Here is a 21056-nt window from a genome sequence, read left to right on the forward strand (position 1 = left end):
CAGGTACTGTCTTTACGTTCCAAGCAAAAAAGGTTAAAATAATATAGCCTAGCAAGTATGGTATAGTAGTAAATGGAGCATCCATATATAACAGTAAAACCTAGATGTAGTTTCTGTTTCTTTACGTTTTTTAAACAAACCAAAAAAATATGCATAAATGCTGATGAAAAGTATTTTCGTAATTGGTTTCGATAACTGGGTAATGGAACCAGTCCAATCGCAAATGAGTTAGGAATCAGCTGATGATTAGACTTATTTTATGGTGGTGTCAAACTTTATTTGGTGGTGTCAAGTCAATCGCACCTTTACGAGGAATACCACCTAATAATCTTACACTAGGCTAATTATTGTAGTTTTTTATGTTGATCAGGTTAGGTTTGGCCAATGGGATACCTTTACTTCACACTAATTTTGTTAAACCTTTTACAAAAGGAGTATAAACTATTATTAATAATCTATTGAAAATAACATCATCAAAAGCAAACAAAAACAAAAACAAACTGTTTCTACACAAAAGTAAAGTAAATTAAAGTAATGTGTTCTCCATAAGAATAGCATTAGCAGCCATTTTACAGCTGATTTTTGTTTACTTCAATACTGCTGATCGTGATTTATCACTAATCCAGTACGCAATATTATAATTTAGAGGATTGCGTATATAATTCAAATATACTCTTTATTTGCCAGTATATTTGGCAATGTACTGTATACTGTATAAAACCAGAAATAATGTTATCTGCATAGACCCTTTTCGTTAGTCTAATAACATCCAAAGGCTCTCTAAGAGTTCAAGTTCTGATTTGTATACAATCTATTTTGAGATAGACCTATTATGTTTTCACTAAGCTGAATGAATACATCGAAGTAACCTCTCTGAAAGGTACTAGGAAGCCTTATAAGCCTAACTTGAATGAAAGATATTTTTCCAAACTAAGAGGTCCAATTAATTTTTTTTAATAATGCAAAATAATACAACTTCCTTTACTGTAACAATTACGGTTCAAAAGTTATTGCAACTTTTGGGATTTTTTCTACAAAATTATTATAGTTACTCATCCCACCACTTACCCATGATAAAGGTTGTTTACAAGCTTATGGGAGAAAGTATGTGTCAGATTTGTGATACAATTTATTTAGTTTCTTTAGACTATTTAAAGATTTTTACACATTTTTTAATTTTCTTCTATTTTCCGAAAGACATTTTGTTGGACAACTTCAGGTTCGTGTTCAGAACCTCCAAAAATATAAAGTAAGCCTTAAAAAACAATTACCTATGAACTTTCCACTTCAAGCCCTTTTAAAAACCCACTTGACTAGACTATAAGGCCGTTATTTTAAATACAAAATTAATGTAGGTTAGGATAAGGTTGCCGTCATAAATATCCTTATATATAATTCTGTAAGACAAAATTTTTGCCCTAAAATTGTGAACGTCTGGTAAGTCGCAGAAACGTGGGAGAGGTCCTAAATTAAAGGTCTTGACCCCAAGGACTCAGGAAAAATAGCAGAATTTCCATAAAGTTACAAGAAAACGAGATGTAACGTTAAATGTTCTTTATAGTAACTAGCTGTTACCCACGGGCTTCGCCCCGTTTGAGTTCATAAGTTTAATAGCATTATTGATTGGTTAGGTTGGGCTGAAATAAACAAAACAGAATAAAGTAATACAAACAAATAAGTACAGCTGAGGTATTTTAACATTAGGTAAATGGAAAGTTTCCTTTAGAAAAGAATTATGACCTTAAAGGGCAATTTATGAAATAATGGATAGTTTTGCGCAAGGTTTCTCGTCATTACGAACATTTTAAGTATATGGTTTATGGGCATGGTGGAAGATGTTTGCGACTCGGTCCCTGCACTGAAGCTTTGCTTTGCAGGGACCTGATTTCAGATTATTTAATGTAAAAAGTATATGTAATGTTTATTTTTTCTAAATAAATGAATGAATTGAATTGAATGAATTATATGTTTGCTGCCTTTATCAGAGTTAAACTTATGGAGTGATTCAAATTATTTATTGATAATAAATATATTTTCATGACTCACAACACCGTATAACATCAACAAAAGCAAACAAAGGCAAAACACCAAAATGTTTTTTTACACAAAAGATATGGTGTACGGGGATATATATTCTGACACATTGATAACATATTTATGAGATTGTTTAAATATTAAAATAATTTGTCAATTATTCAGCTTTTTAGGGACTTATGTCCTTACAAGCCACTAGTGATATTTATTTAAGTAAATAAAATAGGTATGTTGAACTTTAGCTTATGTTCTTTATTTTCACACCTATTAATAATTGCTGCGGCACGCGTGATGCGCTAATATTTTGGTAATAATAAAAACTAACACTTTTAACTGAACTATAATTTTATTGATGTAAATATGAACAAATTGTATCAGTGAACTGTATAGTGAAACTACAATAAATGAATTTCTATATCGAAACTGATTTGGTTGTAAACTAAATGTGAATTTAAGAATATTATGAAGCTGAAAGAAAGCAATGTTACTCGGCCGAACACGACAATCTCTATATCATATTGACCACAGACCACCCTTAACCCACGGTCCTAGATAGCAATTCTAAAGACAAATAGAAAGGTAGTTTATGTGACTGTATTAGTTCTTTACGCAGAAGGACGGTCTCAACTGCTTTGTTAAGAAGCCGACTTGCCCTAGCAGAACGAATGAGTGGTTTATGCGATCGTAAACAACTCTAGATGTTTGACAATATTAGAAATTTAGAAACGTAACTATCTTCTAAAAACATAAATATAAAGACACACAACAAATGAATTAGATACACTCTCCCCAACAATGATTGTTTCAAACAAAAATACTCATAAATAAAAAACAGATTTTTGAATGAATAGTATACAAGTATTTGCCAAAATCGTGTACGCCATCTTTAATTTTGGACTTCCGAGACTCCGATTTCTTTATACCGTTTCCCTAGTAAATGCACACAATTCTTAGTCAAAATAACCAATTAAACAATTTAAAGCAATTTTTTTAGGGTTGTCTTACGGATTTACTCGACTATATTCAAATCTTTGAATTATGTGTCAATTGTTTACTTATTAGTTCAGTATATTTTGAAAACACAGAAATTGATGTTGCTGACAAATGCTGTGAATACAATTCAGTGACACAAGAACAAAAAATCTATGTAAATAATACCCCCGCCGCAGCAAGCCTGCAGTCTAAGCGAATTTCCATTTACCCGGTTCGTTCGATTTTTACTAAAATATTCCCACAAAATTGTCAGATTTATTTTATATTTCTAAATACCATTAATTTTAGTGCGTACTTAGGTTTGCTGCTATGGGCAAGATATTGAGGTGTGATTTTTATTGAAATGTTGATAACTATGTTGATTGCTTAGTATGAAATAAACAAAATTGCCAAATTTGATTAAAATATATCCATAAACAACCAAACTACAACAGTTTATTTATCCTCCATAAGAATAACATGGGAATGTTAAATTTACAATTTTTAAAATTATCTCCAAACCGTTGGGCATACAACAACTCTTCAATATACGAGTACAAAATTATTAATTTTTTAAGCACTACAATATGGTTTGGAGAGAAATTTAAAAAAAAAATTGTGTTTTGGGGTCAAAAATAGGAAAAATCAATTTTCGCCCCATAAAACTGGTTAGCAAGCTCGTTCGAATAAACGTAGGTTTACACGTTTGTGCCAAAATGTCATCAAAATCGGATCATTTTTGCTCTAGTTATCCTCAAAACGATAACGTAAATCGGTTCCGGGTCTAGTCTTACCATGTGTTACATGTGTCTTACCATGAGACCTAGGGTGAATTTTTGCTTAGTCCCTATATGGGAAATTCGCTAAAATTAGAGTTTTGTCTGTACACTGCTTAGAATCGGAAACGTTTCGGTTAGTTTCATCGTATGGAACGAGTATTACGATAGGAAAGCCATAACGCGTGCTGTCTCAATTTCTGTATAAAAAGGTTTAGGTGTAAGGTTATAATACCCCCGCCGCAGCAAACCTGCAGACTAAGCGAATTTCCAATTGACTGATTGGATTTACACTGAAATGTCTACTTAAAAATATAACATTTATTCTCTATTTAAATAGAATTAGTTTAACTAGTACTTAGGTTTGCTGCATCAGGGAGGGTAAAACTGTTTTTTTACTTATTCTCCATAAGAATAACATGGGAATTTTAAATTTACAATTTTTTGGAATTTTCTCCGTAACCATTAGGCGCATAATAACGCTTCAATATACTAAATTATTTGTTTTTTTAAGCTCTACAAAATGGTTTGGAAAGAAATTGCAAAATTTTATGTTTTTTGGGTCAAAAATGGGAAAACCCTATTTTTACCCCATAAAACCCCCCGTAAACCCCCGTAAACCCCCGTTCCCATTGTTCGATCATGCTGGATCGCGAACTCGTTCGAATAAACGTAGGTTTACACGTTTGTACCAAATTTCATCAAAATCGGATCATTTTTGCTCGAGTTATCGTGCTAACGGACACACATATATATATGGCCTAAGAGCCGAAACATGTAAGTTTATTCAATAAATTAATAACTTAAAAAAAGGGTACTAAATGTTTAATTATTTATTTCATTTATTAATATATATATATATATATGAATTTGAACGGATGGTGTTTTTGGCCTCTAGGGGCTTTAAAATGAAAAAAAATCGGTCCCGCGTCCAGGTCTTACCATGAGTACTACGGTAATAGCTTATTCCCTATATAGGAAATTCGCTAAAAAGTACAAACAAAGAAACAGCCAAGAATAAATTATTCACAAACACAATTGTAGCGTATTACAATGTAAATGATCACTGTTTTACAGGGTTTTGCCCGTGGTCTGTGTGTACTGTTATCCAAGTGACAGCCGGTCTATGTGTAAGATTCAAATGTATACTTCGGTCCGTGGCAATGACCGCGGCACGTGTTAAACGTGTCGACATTTTGGATGAGTACGGTAACGCCAAATCCTGAACATATAAATCAACAAATCCTAAATTAACACATAGACCTATTCACGTCTTAAATTTAAATTGAAGATTCCACAGCATTTTAGAGTTTAAAGAGATTTGTCTAACCCTTCTAAAATGTTAACATTAAAAATTTGGACGTCCACGGGGAGTAACCAGAGATGACTAGGCCTGCGTGTTAGGTACTGTAATTGGGTTATTAGAAATTATAGATAAAACATAGTCTCTTAGCTATTAAACCTACAAAATCAGAGTAGGTAGTTTAGGTGTGGTTGAAAGAACTGGGCGCTGGGAGGCAAAACGCGATAATTCCTCGGACGATTCGGTAACGGGGATATTCCCCGCGAGCCGGGAAGATGCAGGGAGACGTCCGCTCAATTACCCACCCGAACCAGTTTTGTCCGCCTCACGCACTGTCCGCCTCAAGCACGTCCGGGGGAAACACGGCACCGTTATTACAGCCATTTAAAACCTCGTTTAACCAAATAATACGATCTAATCATAAACAATAACTTGTCCCCTAGTTATATAACCAAACAGTAAAGCACAAATCAAGAAATTAACCCTAAAATAATGGAAACAAAGTTTCATCGACACTAGCGTTCGCATGGCTCAATCACGTCCTGGTTGAAGTTCGTTCGCTACGCTCACTCACCTTTAGGTTGGAGCTCGTTCGCTACGCAAACTCGCCTCCAGGTTGAAGTTCGTTCGCTACGCTCACTCACCTTTTGGTTGCAAATTAGCTGTTGTCATAAATGTAAAAGAAATAATAGTGCTGCACCCTGTTGGTAATCCTTGTAACTTTAATGCTATATTGAACATCATAGAACAGAACCAACTTGTTTAATTGAAACAGCTGTTAAGATTCATTAATTCCATTTCTCATAAGGTTAACATGGGAAACTCCAGAGCCACTGGGGCGGAGCCGATTGGACGGATCACGAAATTGATGGTGTATAAACCTATTCCATGACATTCTACACGTATGTACCAAGTTTCGTGGCAATCGGTTCAGCGGTGTCTGAGTTTATCACTGCCAAACATATACAAACATCCTCTTTTATACTTATAGATTTTTGATTTTTCACTAGATTTTGTAATTTATTCTTTGACTGTTCATCACACACCATTCTACACTCATCCTTCACTCATATTTGGGTTAAAATACGCACCTAGGTGGCGTCCCCATCTCAATGATTGATAATTATTGATAATTGCATTTGAAGATCATTATAAAGTGTTCTGTTGGTAACAAACCAAGGTGCGTTGACAATTTTACGTAATAATTTTGATTGCCAACGTTGAATAATTTCAATGTTGGAGGTAGGCCTACTTGCTGAACCCCAAAGCTGAATACCATAAGTCCAAATTGTTTTTTGGACTGTTTTGTACAGTAACAATTTATTTTGTGTACTAAGTTTTGATTTAAATCCAAGAAGCCAATTAAGTTCAGTTGTTTTTAAATTTAGATGTGGTCTTTTAGTCTATAGATATGTGCCTTCCAATATTAAGCTTTGCATCTAAGTGCATGCCCAAATATTTTATTTCTGTTACTTGAGGGAGGTGAATATTGATCATGGGTACTAGGGGACATGTAGCCTGATTTAGGGTACGGTAAAAGTAATATTGTGTGCTGATTTATTTTCATTCATTTTGAACCTCCATGTTTAAAACCAATGTGAAATTTCATCCAAGTTTTGCTGTAAATTTGCTGTAGCCTGAGCCGGATGTTCGTGGACAGATAAAATCGCCGTGTCATCCGCAAATGTAGCAACCATAGTGTTTACACTTTCTGGTAGGTCCGATGTATAGAGAATATACAAGTATGGTCCAAGTACGCTTCCTTGGGGGATTCCTGATTCTATAGGGCAAAGGTCAGTACGTAGAAAAAAAGGGAAGAATAATCGGAATAATCTCATTGAGCATAATTTACTACAAAATGAATGACAATAAAGGGTCGTCGGAATTAAGCTGACTGACTTGACTTTAAATACTCCAAATAACCATTCTATTTATGTAAACCAAATATACCATGACTTTGGATACTGCAAGAAGACTTCCCATTTATGTGAACTAGACTTTTAATGCAGACTTTGAATAGGTACTGCAATTCCTATTTGCAGTCTGCAAATAGGAATTCCATTAGTGAACCAAAGATACGATTGAGTTTGGATACTGAAAGTAGACATTCCATATTGACGTGACTCACGTCAATATGGAATGTCTACGTCACGTGAATACGTCATATGAATGGAACGTCACGTGAGCCAGACGGATCATTGACTCTGGATATTGCAATTAGGCACTCCATTTATGTGAAAATGAACCATTGACTTGGATTCTCTCTGCAAAGTAGGAAATTCATTTACGTTAACCAGTAAGCTTGCACCCGAACTAAGAAACACAGTTAATAATTTTTTATTTAAGTAAACCAGATAATAATAAGTATTTTAATAATAATTTGTTTATTGTAGTCGACAAAATACATTGCATTACAAATGTCAGATAATATTTGTGAAAAAACAATACAAGTTATTACATTTGGTCAGGGGGTTTTTTAACACCAGTGCCTGAATTTTTTTCGCGACATTTCCTAGAATTTAGATATCCCAGCGGTTGTTCACGAAATCGTCGACAGAGTACAGCACATTGGACACCAAAAGGCGTTTTAACCGAATTTTGAATTGTTTTTTGGTTTCGGCATGTTTGATGCTGGCAGGAAGTTTGTTGAGGATTGTGATACCAATCTGCGATGGCAAAGACTCGAACGCCCCACTTCTATGCTGCAGAGTCCGGTAATCGTCCCTGCCCCTAGTCTCATAATGATGGACGTCTCGGCCCTGAACACATAGAGTCCATTTCCTGTTCCTGTAAATTTGCTTGGCTTTTCTCCTAACTCTTGACTCTGTCTTAAGCTGGATCGAGTGACCACAGACTCACTTTGGTCAAAGTTAAGTAGAATCATTTTCTTGTTGCGTAGACTTAAAAGTAATGCCTTTTGTTTTCCTTGAATATGTTTTTTTTTTTGCTTTTTTCCAATCTCACATTGGGTATGGTGCTAGGCTATGGGGTCATTCCAGCAGGACCCACAGTGTTCTTCTGTTGCAAAAAATATCAGTAAGAATTATGCCAAACACCGAGCCCATTGCAAACCATTGTTCAAAACTGTGTGGTGCAATGACTATTATTAATATTTATACATTTTCAGTGCCTAGTAGCAATCAAAGATAACGAGAGGGTATTTCTGACAAACAGCGACATCCATATGTATAATACAAGGAATAGAAATAACCTTCACATGAGCAGATCTAGGTTAAGTTTGGTCTCGAGTTGTTGACCTGTTTCAGGTATGAAATCGCCTCCCATAACAGCTGTAAAAAAACTGTGTAAAACTAAGTTTGTGAAAACTATAAAATCATGACTTTTGTTATTATTGGATGAGTTTTATGAAGCAGATCTCTCTAGCATGATGATATAAGAAAGATTATACAAGTAATGTATAGCTTGGTAAGATACATGGTTTGCTGCTTTGCAGATGCTGTTTTCTTTGAACTCTTGATTTTATTTTGTATGCTTGCATGTTTGCTTTTTATTATTTGATGTTTGATTTGTGCATGTTAAATTGTAATGCTTGATATTACTTAGCATTGTACATTATGTATTTAATGGCCAAATAAAATGATTTATTTATGATTTATTTAACCAAACGTGCCATTGAGTTTGGGTACTGCAAATAAACATTTCGTTTATGTGAACCCGACATCAGAGCATATTTTAAGGGACTTCCACTGGGCGACAGTGGCGCCGGACTTACCCGGGGGTCTGGAATACCCCCATCAAAAAGTGGGGTCCTAGGCCCCCCCGAAAATTTTTGAATAGATTTAAATGAAAATTACACATTTCTACGTATCTTTTAATGAATTTTTCGATTATATTTGCTTGTAAATAGTCCATTAAATCTCACTTAATTACGTATTCTGGAACTTTGTAACTGGCTAAGGCTCCCTTCACAACCTCTTGGGCCAAAATCATAGCTCGATCAATACTCTAAAATATTTACTTTATGTTATTTTTAAAATTCCAATACATTTAAAATGTGAATTATTGAAAAAAAATATGCCGGCACCACCCATAGTCACTGGGCGATAAAATCCCAGCACTAGGCGACATTTGTGTCGCCCAGTTAACATGTTATTTTATGCCCTGTCAGGTTGTCTTATTGTAAGTAGTTCAACATATCAATAGTATAATGTACACTAACATAATTTTATATTGACGAAACAACTGAACACTTACCTGCTGTTTAGTTTTGTAACATAGTTTGTTCAATTAAAGATGCAATATGACGAAGCACCTTATGATGAGACACTTTTTTGGCGTGTCCCAGTTCACCACTCAGGCAAAAAGTGTCTTTTCAACGTGATGAAATATACTATTTACCATTGGCTACAGTGGCGGTTCTAGGACCTTGTCAAGGGGGGGGGGGGTGTGGAGCAATTTTGTATTTTTCAAAGCAGTTTGGTGACTTTCTAAAGCCATTTTTAACGCCTAAAACTGTGTGATGATTTGGTGTTGATCATCATATTAAGATATATTATTATTCTCAGTATTTTTTTTATATTTTTTATCTTTGTTTAACTGGCTTGGAGTAATGTTAGTGCTCGCTGAACATTCAAAACTAAGTTTGCAGGCTCAATTCTGAGAAAAGTTCAGCGCTTGGATTTAACCTAACCTAAAAATGTGTTGTATAATGTTTGAAATCATTTATATAATTTAAATTAACTGTAGGAAAAATATAATGTGCAACGCGAGTGCAAAGTGCCACTTCGTACTCTGGTACAAAAATAACTATTGTGTATGAATGAGCGCAAAGTACGTCACTGCCACCAAGAACTGTAGATAGCCGTACGAAGCTTTAGCCAATGAATACAAACCCGATTGAGTTGAGAAGCGAAATGCTTAATAATATTATGGAGAACAGTCAGACTGGAATTTTTCCGCCAAAATGAGCTTCTAACTTCAATTATTGTAAAAAACACTCCATTTCACCTGTTGTTTATCATGAGCAAGTGGACATTAAAAAAATTTTGGCTAACTATGAAGATTGCATTCATGTATTTCAAAACATACTGTAAACTACGGCCATATCCTCTTAAAGCCATTTGGTGACTTCTTAAAGCCATTTTTAACATCTATAACTGCTGTTTCCAAAACCTCCCATTTTCCCTTTATTTTGTCATGCTTAAGTAGACATTTTTAAAACTAAACTATGACGATTGCATTCATAAATTTCAAAACATACTTAAAGCTACGGCCATATCCTCCTAAAAGCTGTTCGGCGACATTCTAAAGCCATTATTAAGTTAATGTCTAGAACTGTGTCCAAAAACCTTATAATTGATCTGTTATTTGTCATGAGCATTTCTTTTTCCAAAGATAGTGTGACAAATTAATCATTTTACGCAATTTGCCCCCTTCGCCCCCCCCTCTGGATCCGCCACTGTCTACAAACCGGGTTATGTAATAATTCATTAAATATTTAGTGCTTCCATGGTTTTTACAAGTATTATGCTTGTGTAAAATAAAAAAAATATTTGTTTGCAATAAAAACAACTACGATTTTCCCCTCTTCAATACCATTATTACATTTCATCATGAAAAAATCAAGGGTTCAAACTATTATTTTTCCTACAGTCACCCGACAAAGTTGGCTTCCCTGTACTGTTTATAGTACAGAAAGCTGCTAATTGCTGCATATTTATACTTTGCCGTACGGTTTATACTTTGCCGCACGGTTTATACTTTGCCGCACATCAGGATTCCAACCAAACAACACAAAACAGCGTGGTTTTATTATGCACGTAATCCGTGTACGCTTGGAAATAGGTTGGCAACACTTAAAAGATAATAATACTATGAACAGCTGATTGGTTATTATAACTACGATTTAACCTGTCATTTCGTGTTTATAGTTTTGGTATTTCTGAACTTTCTGGACTTTTCTTTTAAACGTTTTTAAAACATTCCTACGATCTTAATAAACAAGAAAATACCTTTAAAGCATTTTTTTATGCGCGGAAACCACTTAAAATTACAAAAACATACGAAACTATATTCTCAAAAGACGGAGCACATTTCTTGCCGAGGAAAAATAGCGGAGTGATACGGACCACGGGTACTACTTTCTCCAGGGCACCATTTGTGTAATTGTGTTGCTAGCTGAACCTAAAAACATGTTGTATAGTGTTTGAAAGACTAATTATTTATGTTTTATAGTGACTGTAGGAAAAATATAATGTGTAACACGAGTGAAAAAGGCCTTTGCTGCACTCGAGATCAATCCGCACTCGCCTGTGGCTCGTGCGTAAACATTGCTCTCGTGTGCAGCAAAGTGCCACTTTCACTACTAGTTACACAAATAACTATTTAAAATAGTTAAAGGATTATGGTAGGATCATAAAATTTTCGTAACAATATGAAAAAATGAATATTGAATATAGATATTATGTCTAAAGTTTAAAGAGCTAAATATAAAATGTTTTTTTATATACCCTTTTTTATTTGGGGGTTATTGACTGAAAGGAGCAGACCTACCCTAGTAGTCTCCTGTGCTTGTCAGCCACAAGTTGGCTTTTTGGGCTCCTTTTTAGTGGTTCAGATTCCGTCAAACCAGAGTTGCTTGATGAACTGCAGCATCATGTCTGCAAGCTGCTCCTAAGAAAGGTGTCTACCATGAAAATGGGTCATGGTGTGTATTTAAATCCCATTGAAATTATCATGACATGGCTTTCTTCGGTTTCAAAAACAAAAATGCAAAAACAGTAGGCAAAAACAAGTACAGACGCCATTATGGCAAACATAAAGAGTTCTCTGCCGCTCTCAAATAAGAGAAATAAAGAGTTTAAAGGAGCCTGAATGATCCAGCAACTATAAGGAGGCAAGGCATAAAACAGAGAAATATAGAGGACTAAGACAAATGCATAGGTACCTCTCTTGTAAGGTTTAAGTTGATTTTAATTTATAAATTTTTTTTGTTTATTTACAAAACAAAAAAAAACCTAAAAAAGAAAGTTTAAGTTGAAGTAAAGTTTATTTAAAACTTTTTTAAATCGCAAATAATGTTTTTTTTTACGAATTTTCAAATGTATTTTATAAATATTGCATTTTATGGGTAAACGGTTAATTATATCGAAATATTCTTCATACAAAAGTTGTAGCTCTTTCTTTGGCAAACATTCTTTACTTTAATGTTCTTTTATAAGATAAATAGTTTTTGAGTAATCGGGGAAAAACTGGTTTTTGGACGCCATTTTCCAAGATGGTGGCCGTAGCACAAGTTTTTTTTTCGAGGACTTTTAGTATGTTATTCCGGAAGTAAAATTCAATATACGTACCAAGTTTTACACTTAAGAGTTTTTTTAGGTAATGGAGAAATTTTGATTTAAAATGACTACACTAATGTCTTATGACCTTGTCTTTCCAACTAATTATTATAAGAGAACCTTTTAAGTCACAGAAAGGAGAATTTTATTTATATTTCCCACATTTTTTAAAAGCATGGTTCATAGGCATGTTTATTGTTACAATTTATAGTTTTATTGCAAATTGGACCTCAGAAATTTAAGGTTTTTTAAGTTATTAAGACTGAGTTTTCTACATAGAATTGAAGTTGAGCAAAAATTAAATCCTCCTTCAGTACAGTATGTCTATTAAACTTCTATTGGGTTGAAGTAGTTTTCTTTACGGTTACGATCCATAAAAAATACACAAATTGCAGTTGTAGTAAAATTGTCATTTCTTAAAACAAAATGTTTTATTCTCAGTAAACAAAATACTATTAAACACCCCAAAACAAACATCACTCATGGAATGGGAATCAATAAAACACATTGGTGGAAAAGATATCTGTTTTTCTCTCCAAAATATGTATTTATTCAATCTAAGACTTTACATTGTATCGAAAAAGTCATAAAGTTCTTTTATTCAATAGTAATTCATCTTTAACATGACAACAGAACCGCTTCTAAGTACTTTGACACAAGGAAAATAAGGTTAAGTACAAATGAAACAGCCTACAGTACAATTAACAATAACACGCAAGTTGCAACTGGCGAACACGGACATCGTAACTGAAGCTAAGCGACTACAGTGGTTGGGTGATTGTACTGTAAGGCTCATGAGAAGCTTCAGGTCGCAACTATGGACTTACGACACGCTCAGTGAGATCATTGTAACCTTTTGTAACGATTTACAAACTGGGATGGAAATTTTACAACGAAAAATTCACACCGGTAAAAGAGGTCACCATGAAGAGTTTTTTGACAAAAGGTTACGTAGGAACATGTATTTTCACAAGGTCAACAAAAATTTCACAACAACTAATCGATCCATAGTTACAGCTTCAACATAATCTTTGGTTTAGGGTTGAATATTGTCGCCCACAATTAAGATGAATAACACAACGATTGTAACACATAAAACAATATATATATTTCTTACACTAGATTGTAGCTTTTTAGCACAAGTATTGGATGTGAACGTGTAGCATGTAGGATAACATTTTTTATTGGTTTGTTAATTTTTTATGAAATAGTAAAAACATGAAAAATGTGATACGATTCGACAACCTTTGACTTTTTTATATGAAAAGAACGTTTGTTGACATCAAATACAACATAAGCTTTAGTAAATTTGTAGTAGACCATTTTGAAAAAAATAATATGTTTTAAATTCAATAAAAAATAGCAGATCATTTAACTGACCCAGCATTCAGAAATAAATTGAATTACAATTAATGACTGCTGGCGAACATACAATAGATAAAATTATATTATAAAATGCAAAATGCAAGTTAAACAAATTGAATGTATATTAGTGTTGTAAAAGTGTTTTTATAAAATGTTTCACTCAATTTTAAAACGTTTTTAGTGCTTCAGTGGTTTTATTCAATTAATTTGAATGCAGCGAAACATAAATAAAACAATTAATCTCCAACAAACATAAACAATAACATTACTGTCACAAATAAAATATAAACTTATGATTCACTGGAAAACATTATACATTGACATTAATAAGAAACACATTGATTTTGAATTAAAGAATTCAATAAGCGCTAAACAATAAATTATTAAATACAAGCTATCCAATAGCATAACATTATTTCATGTAAGATTTCTATAAATTAGATTGTTTGGATAAAATGGAGTACTAAAACCTTAGAAGAACAAAATAGCTGACAATTAGTTTACATATAAAATTATTTCTATAAATTAGGATGTTTGGATAAAATTAAGTACTAAAACCTTAAAAAAAAAACAGGATAACTTGATGATCAGTTTACAGTAACCATTGGCTATACAATAACCACGTTCACCATGAAATAGCTTGTGATAAGAGCCTTATGAAGCTACATCAAAGATAACACTTAGTGATAATAATAAATAATAATGTATAATAAAGTAACACATGGTCTTAATTAATAAGGCTTTCCGCACTCTTCTAACAACAAAAACCTTAACTTTCAATTCCTTTGAAGTGATGTTCACTATGCGGCAAAGAAAAAATACAAACTGGAATATGTTTTACAGAAAGGAATATGAGTAACTTATAGAAAAGCCATATATGTAATAACAAATACATGGCACTAAAGTTTGCAACTCAATAAATTGCATAAATTCCCCATAATGACTACTCAATAACTACGCAAAAGGGTTTAGATCTTTCTGACACAATAAAAATAAACACAACAAAAAAACGTCCACTGACTTATAACACTAATGAAACACAAAAATTACATACACATGTTACAAAAAGAAACTTTAAATAAACTAAAACACTCTCAAATAATTAAAACCGCGATATTACGCATCGAATACAACATTCAAGCTCAATAATAAACAATTTTCGAGTATTGCCAGAAAAATCTAAACCTTCTAAAACATATTAGAACCGACTACATAAAAACTAAACATCGCAGCCTCATCTAAGTCGTACAAATTTTATTTGTACATTCGTAATTTGACTATTTTGATATGAACGAACGACTCCAAACCGTTTATGAAAGGCCAAAGGTGGTTCCGATATACTAATCTTGATTTTACGATAAAACAGCTACGACGTATCTAATCACTTCACTGGGGTGGCTAAAACAAAACTAACAAATTTGTCCGAACACACGACGTAAAACAGTCACATAATTTAACTATAAATCACTGTTTTCCAAAATTTTCAACAACAACGATTTACTATCCAATCCGTCGAATGTCTCTAATTGGTCCATAAAAGATCAGTCAGCATCTGTGGATCGGGCGTTTGTACAGAGGCGATAAAAACACTACTCGGTGCGTGGCACTGGACCGGCACTTTAACAACACACTGGTAACAAAATAAAACAACTAAACCGACGTAACTAGCAATAAATAAACATGACCATATATCAGACTTGATTCTTCATCTATTTGGTATAATCAAAAGAAAACGATAAAGAAGAAAACAAAAATCGGGTTCCAACCCGTAAGACTTCTAGCGTGAAGACAAAAATAAACCACAAAATAATAATGAACGACTAATCAAACAAAACACTAAATTATAAGGTGAACTCTCTGCAGGTAGGAACAAGTGGTTAGTACGGCTTAGAGATTGATTGTCCTTTCTTGCGCTTGATCTCCACTTTGAGTTTCTTGCCCCCGACGTGGTACCCGTTGAGGTTCTGAATGGCTAGTTGTGCGCTCAGAATGTTGTCGTACGAGACGAAACCTGCAACAAGCATTACATCTAATGCACGCTGCACACTGCACAATACACTGTACTAGTATATTACGTTACTAGTGTGGAAAATAGTTGTTTACTGGATGAGTATGGTAAACACATTTTGGACGAGTGGCATATGATATTTATGCTTTAAAAGCTAACCTAACAATGAAAAAAATGTACAAATCCTATACAGTATATTCCCACCCACTTAAGGATTTAACAATCATAACTTAACTTTCAAGAGAAGTTATGTTTTTGTTTATAACCACTCATTGCCAATTGTTGGTGTCCGGTAAAAATTTATTACCATGTCACAGAGTACACAAATGAAACCCCTATTTGATCACGCAGCTGGCTAACAGCAGTTTCCGAATTTAAATTTTTGCGTGGAAAGTCCATTAAACTAAGTAGTGTTGTGAAATAGTAAGTTACTAGTCCTGAAAATAGGTGTTTACCGGACGAATGTGGTAAACACATATTGGACGATTGACTTACAATATTTTACGCCATACTACTGCTAACCTAACAATAAACAATTTTTACTAATCCTTATATATTCCAATCGTCTAAAAGACTAACAATCTCTATTCATATCCTATAAGAGAGGTTATGTTTTTGTTTATATTTACTCATTGCCAAATATAATCAGTTGGTTGGTGTTCAGTAAAAGCTTATTACAGTACAGTAGTATGTAATTAATAGTTATTTGTGTAACTAGTGAGCAAAGGCCTTTTGCACTTGTGTTACACATTATATTTTTCCTACAGTCACTATAAAGCATATAAATAATTAGTCTTTCAAACACTATACAACTCGTTTTTAGGTTCAGCTGGCAACAAAAATAGGTGCCCTAGAGAAAGTAGTCCCCGGTCCGTATCACTCCGCTATTTTTTCCTCGGCAAGCAATGTGCTCCGCGACTTAAGAAAATAGTTTCGTATATTTTTGTAATTTGCAGTGGTTTCTGTGCCTAAAAAAATGCTTTAAGGGTATTTTCTTGTTTATTAAGATCGTAGGAATGTTTTAAAAACGTTTAAAAGAAAATTCCAGAAAGTTCAGAAATACCGAAAAGAGAACATAAACTATAAACACGAAATGACAGGTGAAATCGTAGTTATAATAGTCAATCAGCTGCTCATAGTATTATTATCCAAGTGTTGCCAACCTATTTCCAAGCGTACACGGATTACGTGCATAATAGAACCACGCTGTTTTGTCTTGTTTCGTTGGAATCCTGATGTGCGCCAAAGTATAAACCATACGACAAAGTATAAACCGTACGACAAAGTATAAACCGTACGACAAAGTATAAATATGCAGCAATTAGCAGCTTTCTGTACCGTACTATAAACAGTACAAGGAAGCCAACTTTGTCGGGTGACTGTAGGAAAACCCCATTTTGTTTAAGCTGGTGGCAAACAGCTGTTTTCAGGACTAAATCTTTGCATGGGAAGTTTGTTAAAACAGTGTATTGTGGCGTAAAAAGTATTACTTTTAGTTGATCCAGAAAACTGCAGTAGATTACTGTAATAAATAACTGAAAGAGCCTGTGACAAATTTTTTTTACCAATGTCAGATAAGATGTTTTTTTGCCCATGTCAGATAAGATGTTTTTTTGCCCATGTCAGATAGGATGTTTTTTTGCCCATTTCAGATAAGATGTTTATTTTACCCATGTCAGATAAGATTTTTTTTGCCCATGGCAGATAAGATGTTTATTTTACCCATGTCAGATCAGATTTTTTTGCCCATGTCAGATAAGATGTTTATTTCACCCGTGCCAAAAAATAAGGTGTTTCACAGAAGAGAAGGATTATTATACTATAATGTTTCATACAATAATGCTTTGGATCCACCTTAACTTAAAATAAAATAAGAAATTCATTTATCTGATTTCAACAACTTCAAGAAAATATTTTGATCAAATTAGTGTATAAATTCATATTTATTCAGAACGTTACATTAGAAATAGCTTAAGGTCAGTGTATGAAACTAAACAGTTTATTTTCTTATTGATGACATGTGCTCCATACTTGGTGGTTAGCTTACTTGCCACTTATGACAATGCAACTGGTTTAGAACAAAAGAAATACAATACATTTAAGAAAGAAAATGAAGCTACTGTATATATTGGCACTGGTAGGTTATTAAGGGACAACTTTCATAACATTGCTTGCCAACAGTTGAAAAGTTTTAAGAATGACAAACTAAAAAAATGTTTCATGAATGTTTTCAACAACTGAAATTAAACATTGAACAATTCCATACCAGCAGTTCATGAGTGGATACTTTTCAGAGTTAAACACTTCTTAGGCACAAAAACTTAATAATGGTTTAATTTACCTCTGTCAATATGGTCCTTGCGTAGTTTGTCACTACTGCAGTTTCGTGCTCGTGGAGCACATCATCAGGTGAAGGTCACAAAAAGTTAAAACATTTTCCTCACGTGAAGGTCGTCAATTTAACACACCGAAAAAACACATAACACACGAACAGTACGAAAAAACATTTGAACTTGGCCAATACATTAAAGACGTTACACACGGGGTCCGGCGCCGGTAGAAGGCAAGTCATGACTGACGTGTGTTGTAGTCGGTAGCCCCCCCGTCCTCACTTCTCTTATCAGAACCTTTTCTTTGGTCTTGTTCCAGGATGTGAATGGGGGTATTATAAATAATGTTTGACTGGAATGAGAGTTGTTCGTTTAAAATATGGTTTGGATGTACTTTAGCTGCTCGGTAAATCTCAAATTCTTCGATGGTGTCCATGTATTTACTTTTATGACAAGTATGCATTACTTCTAAATTTGTTTGTATATCGGTATAACTATGGTTTGAATCAATGATATGGTTGGCAAAAGCTGATTTATTCAAACCATAGCTATACCGATATACAAACAAATTTAGAAGTAATGCATACTTGTCATAAAAGTAAATACATGGACACCATCGAAGAATTTGAGATTTACCGAGCAGCTAAAGTACATCCAAACCATATTTTAAATGAACAACTCTCATTCCAGTCAAACATTATTTATAATACCGCCATTCACATCCTGGAACAAGACCAAAGAAAAGGTTCTGATAAGAGAAGTGAGGACGGGGGGGGGCTATACCGACTACAACACACGTCAGTCATGACTTGCCTTCTACCGGCGCCGGACCCCGTGTGTAAGGTCTTTAATGTATTGGCCAAGTTCAAATGTTTTTTCGTACTGTTCGTGTGTTATGTGTTTTTTCGGTGTGTTAAATTGACGACCTTCACGTGAGGAAAATGTTTTAACTTTTTGTGACCTTCACCTGATGATGTGCTCCACGAGCACGAAACTGCAGTAGTGACAAACTACGCAAGGACCATATTGACAGAGGTAAATTAAACCATTATTATTGTTGCTGCAATGGTCCAGAGGCTACCCATCATGAAACAAAAACTTAACTAAGGATATACATCTTTAAGAAAAATAAATTTTTTTGTTTCTATAATTACTATGCCAAAGTAAAAGACAAATCATCTAAAATTCATAAACACTTTTATTTTGTACTTTTCGAGTTTATACTGTGATGGAATCAAATTTATCATTGTTGAGTCGGAATATTCTTGTCTTTATCTAAAACTCAAGAGAGAGGTTATGGTCATTGACCGAAAACCTCACTGATATTCGTTACAAGTTTATGTACAAGCCATTTTCTTGTAATGGCTACAAGACAGCTTTACTTAGCATGGACAATACAAGACAAAACAAGACATCACGGGACAGCACTCCAAACCAAGCTCTAACTACTAAACCAAGTTAACCATGCATATTGGTTTAATCATTAGGTAATCATAACTGCAAATTAAGAAACAATGGTCTAGTAAAAAGCTGTTTCAAATAATTTTACCTGTAAAAGAATCAAATGTCTTTTATCATGGCAGTGACACCAGGTATCTTACTTTGTATCTTAATTCCTACAGTTAAAACTACATAGGGCATAACTGAATCTTTTCCATTAGTCTGTATAACTGTTAAGGTGTTATAACCCATAATAAGAAGACGAGAGGTAATTAGTTCTAGAATTATCAGTAGAATACAAGTTTTATACGTATAATTTATGGCTGTTTTGTTAGATACCTCGATAAAAATTCAGATGCACCCAATTAAAACTAAACTAAATGTCTATGGCAAGAATAAAATTTGTGTATCCCTTTACGAGGTAACATTCACATTGAATACAGAACAACACATTCTTTTTGGTAAAGCTAGCCAAAAACATCAAACGCGACTAATGGAAAAGACCCGAATAAAACTATCCGATATTCCGCCACTCACCGAAACATTTGGTCATATTTGTCTCTTTGTCGATGTATACTTTGGCAGATATGACGTTGCCAAAAGGGGTAAACGTCTTAGCGAGCATGGTGTCGTCAAAGTCGGCGGGGAGATGGTAGATGAACAGATTAGCACCGTCGGGCCCCTGTGGCTGCTTTTGATGATAGTGCTTGGCGGCTGTAACATGCCCAACCCTCCTCAGTGGAGATCTATCACACGACACCAACACACTCAAAGTACAGTTCTGCTCAATGTCAACCCTTTATTTAATATGAGGTTTGTTTTGGCTTCCAACGATTTTGACGGATTTTATGTGTATGGATAAAGTTTTATTTTTTGTATTCGACTTCAAACAGATGCGTCCCAAAAGATAGGCGATCTTCGAAACATTGCCTTCATTTTAGTAATATTAGTATCATTGCATCCTCTAATACAAGGCCGCGGCGAGACATAAGTGGCAACACTGTGGAGTTGTCCGTTGATATGTAAAATAAAAAAAAAAAAACACCGCTGTCTCGTCAAACCAAAACGGCTATTGAACTAATTTATAATGGACAGTATAGGAAATGTTTATGTTTGCACTTTTGTCATTTCTGTTATTAAACACACAACAACGGGCCTTGTATTAGAGGAGCCTATGTTGGTATTGGAGTAATCAATTTAAATAATAAAGAAGTTTGATCACAGTGAATATTAATTACCAATGGTGCAGTGATGTGAGAATGTAGGGTTTTCTGCTATTTAGAATATGATGTTTTCGCAGTCCCAGTAGCAAATCATAAAAAAGTCAAACCAGAAAACATTGGAACACCATTAGTAAACCAAGGAACTGAGTAGAAATAAAACTGTTAGCTTAGATTATGGGATAGAGAAAAATGGATTTTTTTTTTTAACTTGGATTTATATTTAATGTTTGTTGAGCAATAAGGGTTTACGTTCATGTAACATATAGAGTAAAATATATAAATAAACATCAAGGTGTAAGGACAC

The 21056-nt window shown here is 34.0% G+C and overlaps 1 protein-coding gene across 19 annotated transcripts in view; it reads right to left on the reverse strand.

The window, feature by feature from the left end:
- Positions 1-12908: 12908 nt before the first annotated feature.
- LOC128987958 (CUGBP Elav-like family member 1) overlaps positions 12909-21056 on the reverse strand; it is a 696992-nt gene continuing 688844 nt past the window's right edge. For 17 of the 19 annotated variants that reach the window (XM_054409105.1, XM_054409104.1, XM_054409093.1 and 14 more), the window contains 2 exons: positions 20067-20243; positions 12909-15762 (listed from right to left, as the gene is read on the reverse strand). In XM_054409105.1, coding sequence (XP_054265080.1) covers positions 15629-15762; positions 20067-20243 — 311 coding nt within the window. In that variant the 3' untranslated portion in view covers positions 12909-15628. The remainder of the gene's footprint in view (positions 15763-20066; positions 20244-21056) is intronic. The other 2 variants (XM_054409108.1, XM_054409103.1) reach the window with 1 other exon arrangement.

This window comes from Macrosteles quadrilineatus, unplaced genomic scaffold, assembly GCF_028750875.1.
Source record: "Macrosteles quadrilineatus isolate MER2022 unplaced genomic scaffold, UCM_ALF_1.0 Scaffold_2__2_contigs__length_208266976, whole genome shotgun sequence".
Taxonomy (NCBI): Eukaryota; Metazoa; Arthropoda; class Insecta; order Hemiptera; family Cicadellidae; genus Macrosteles; species Macrosteles quadrilineatus.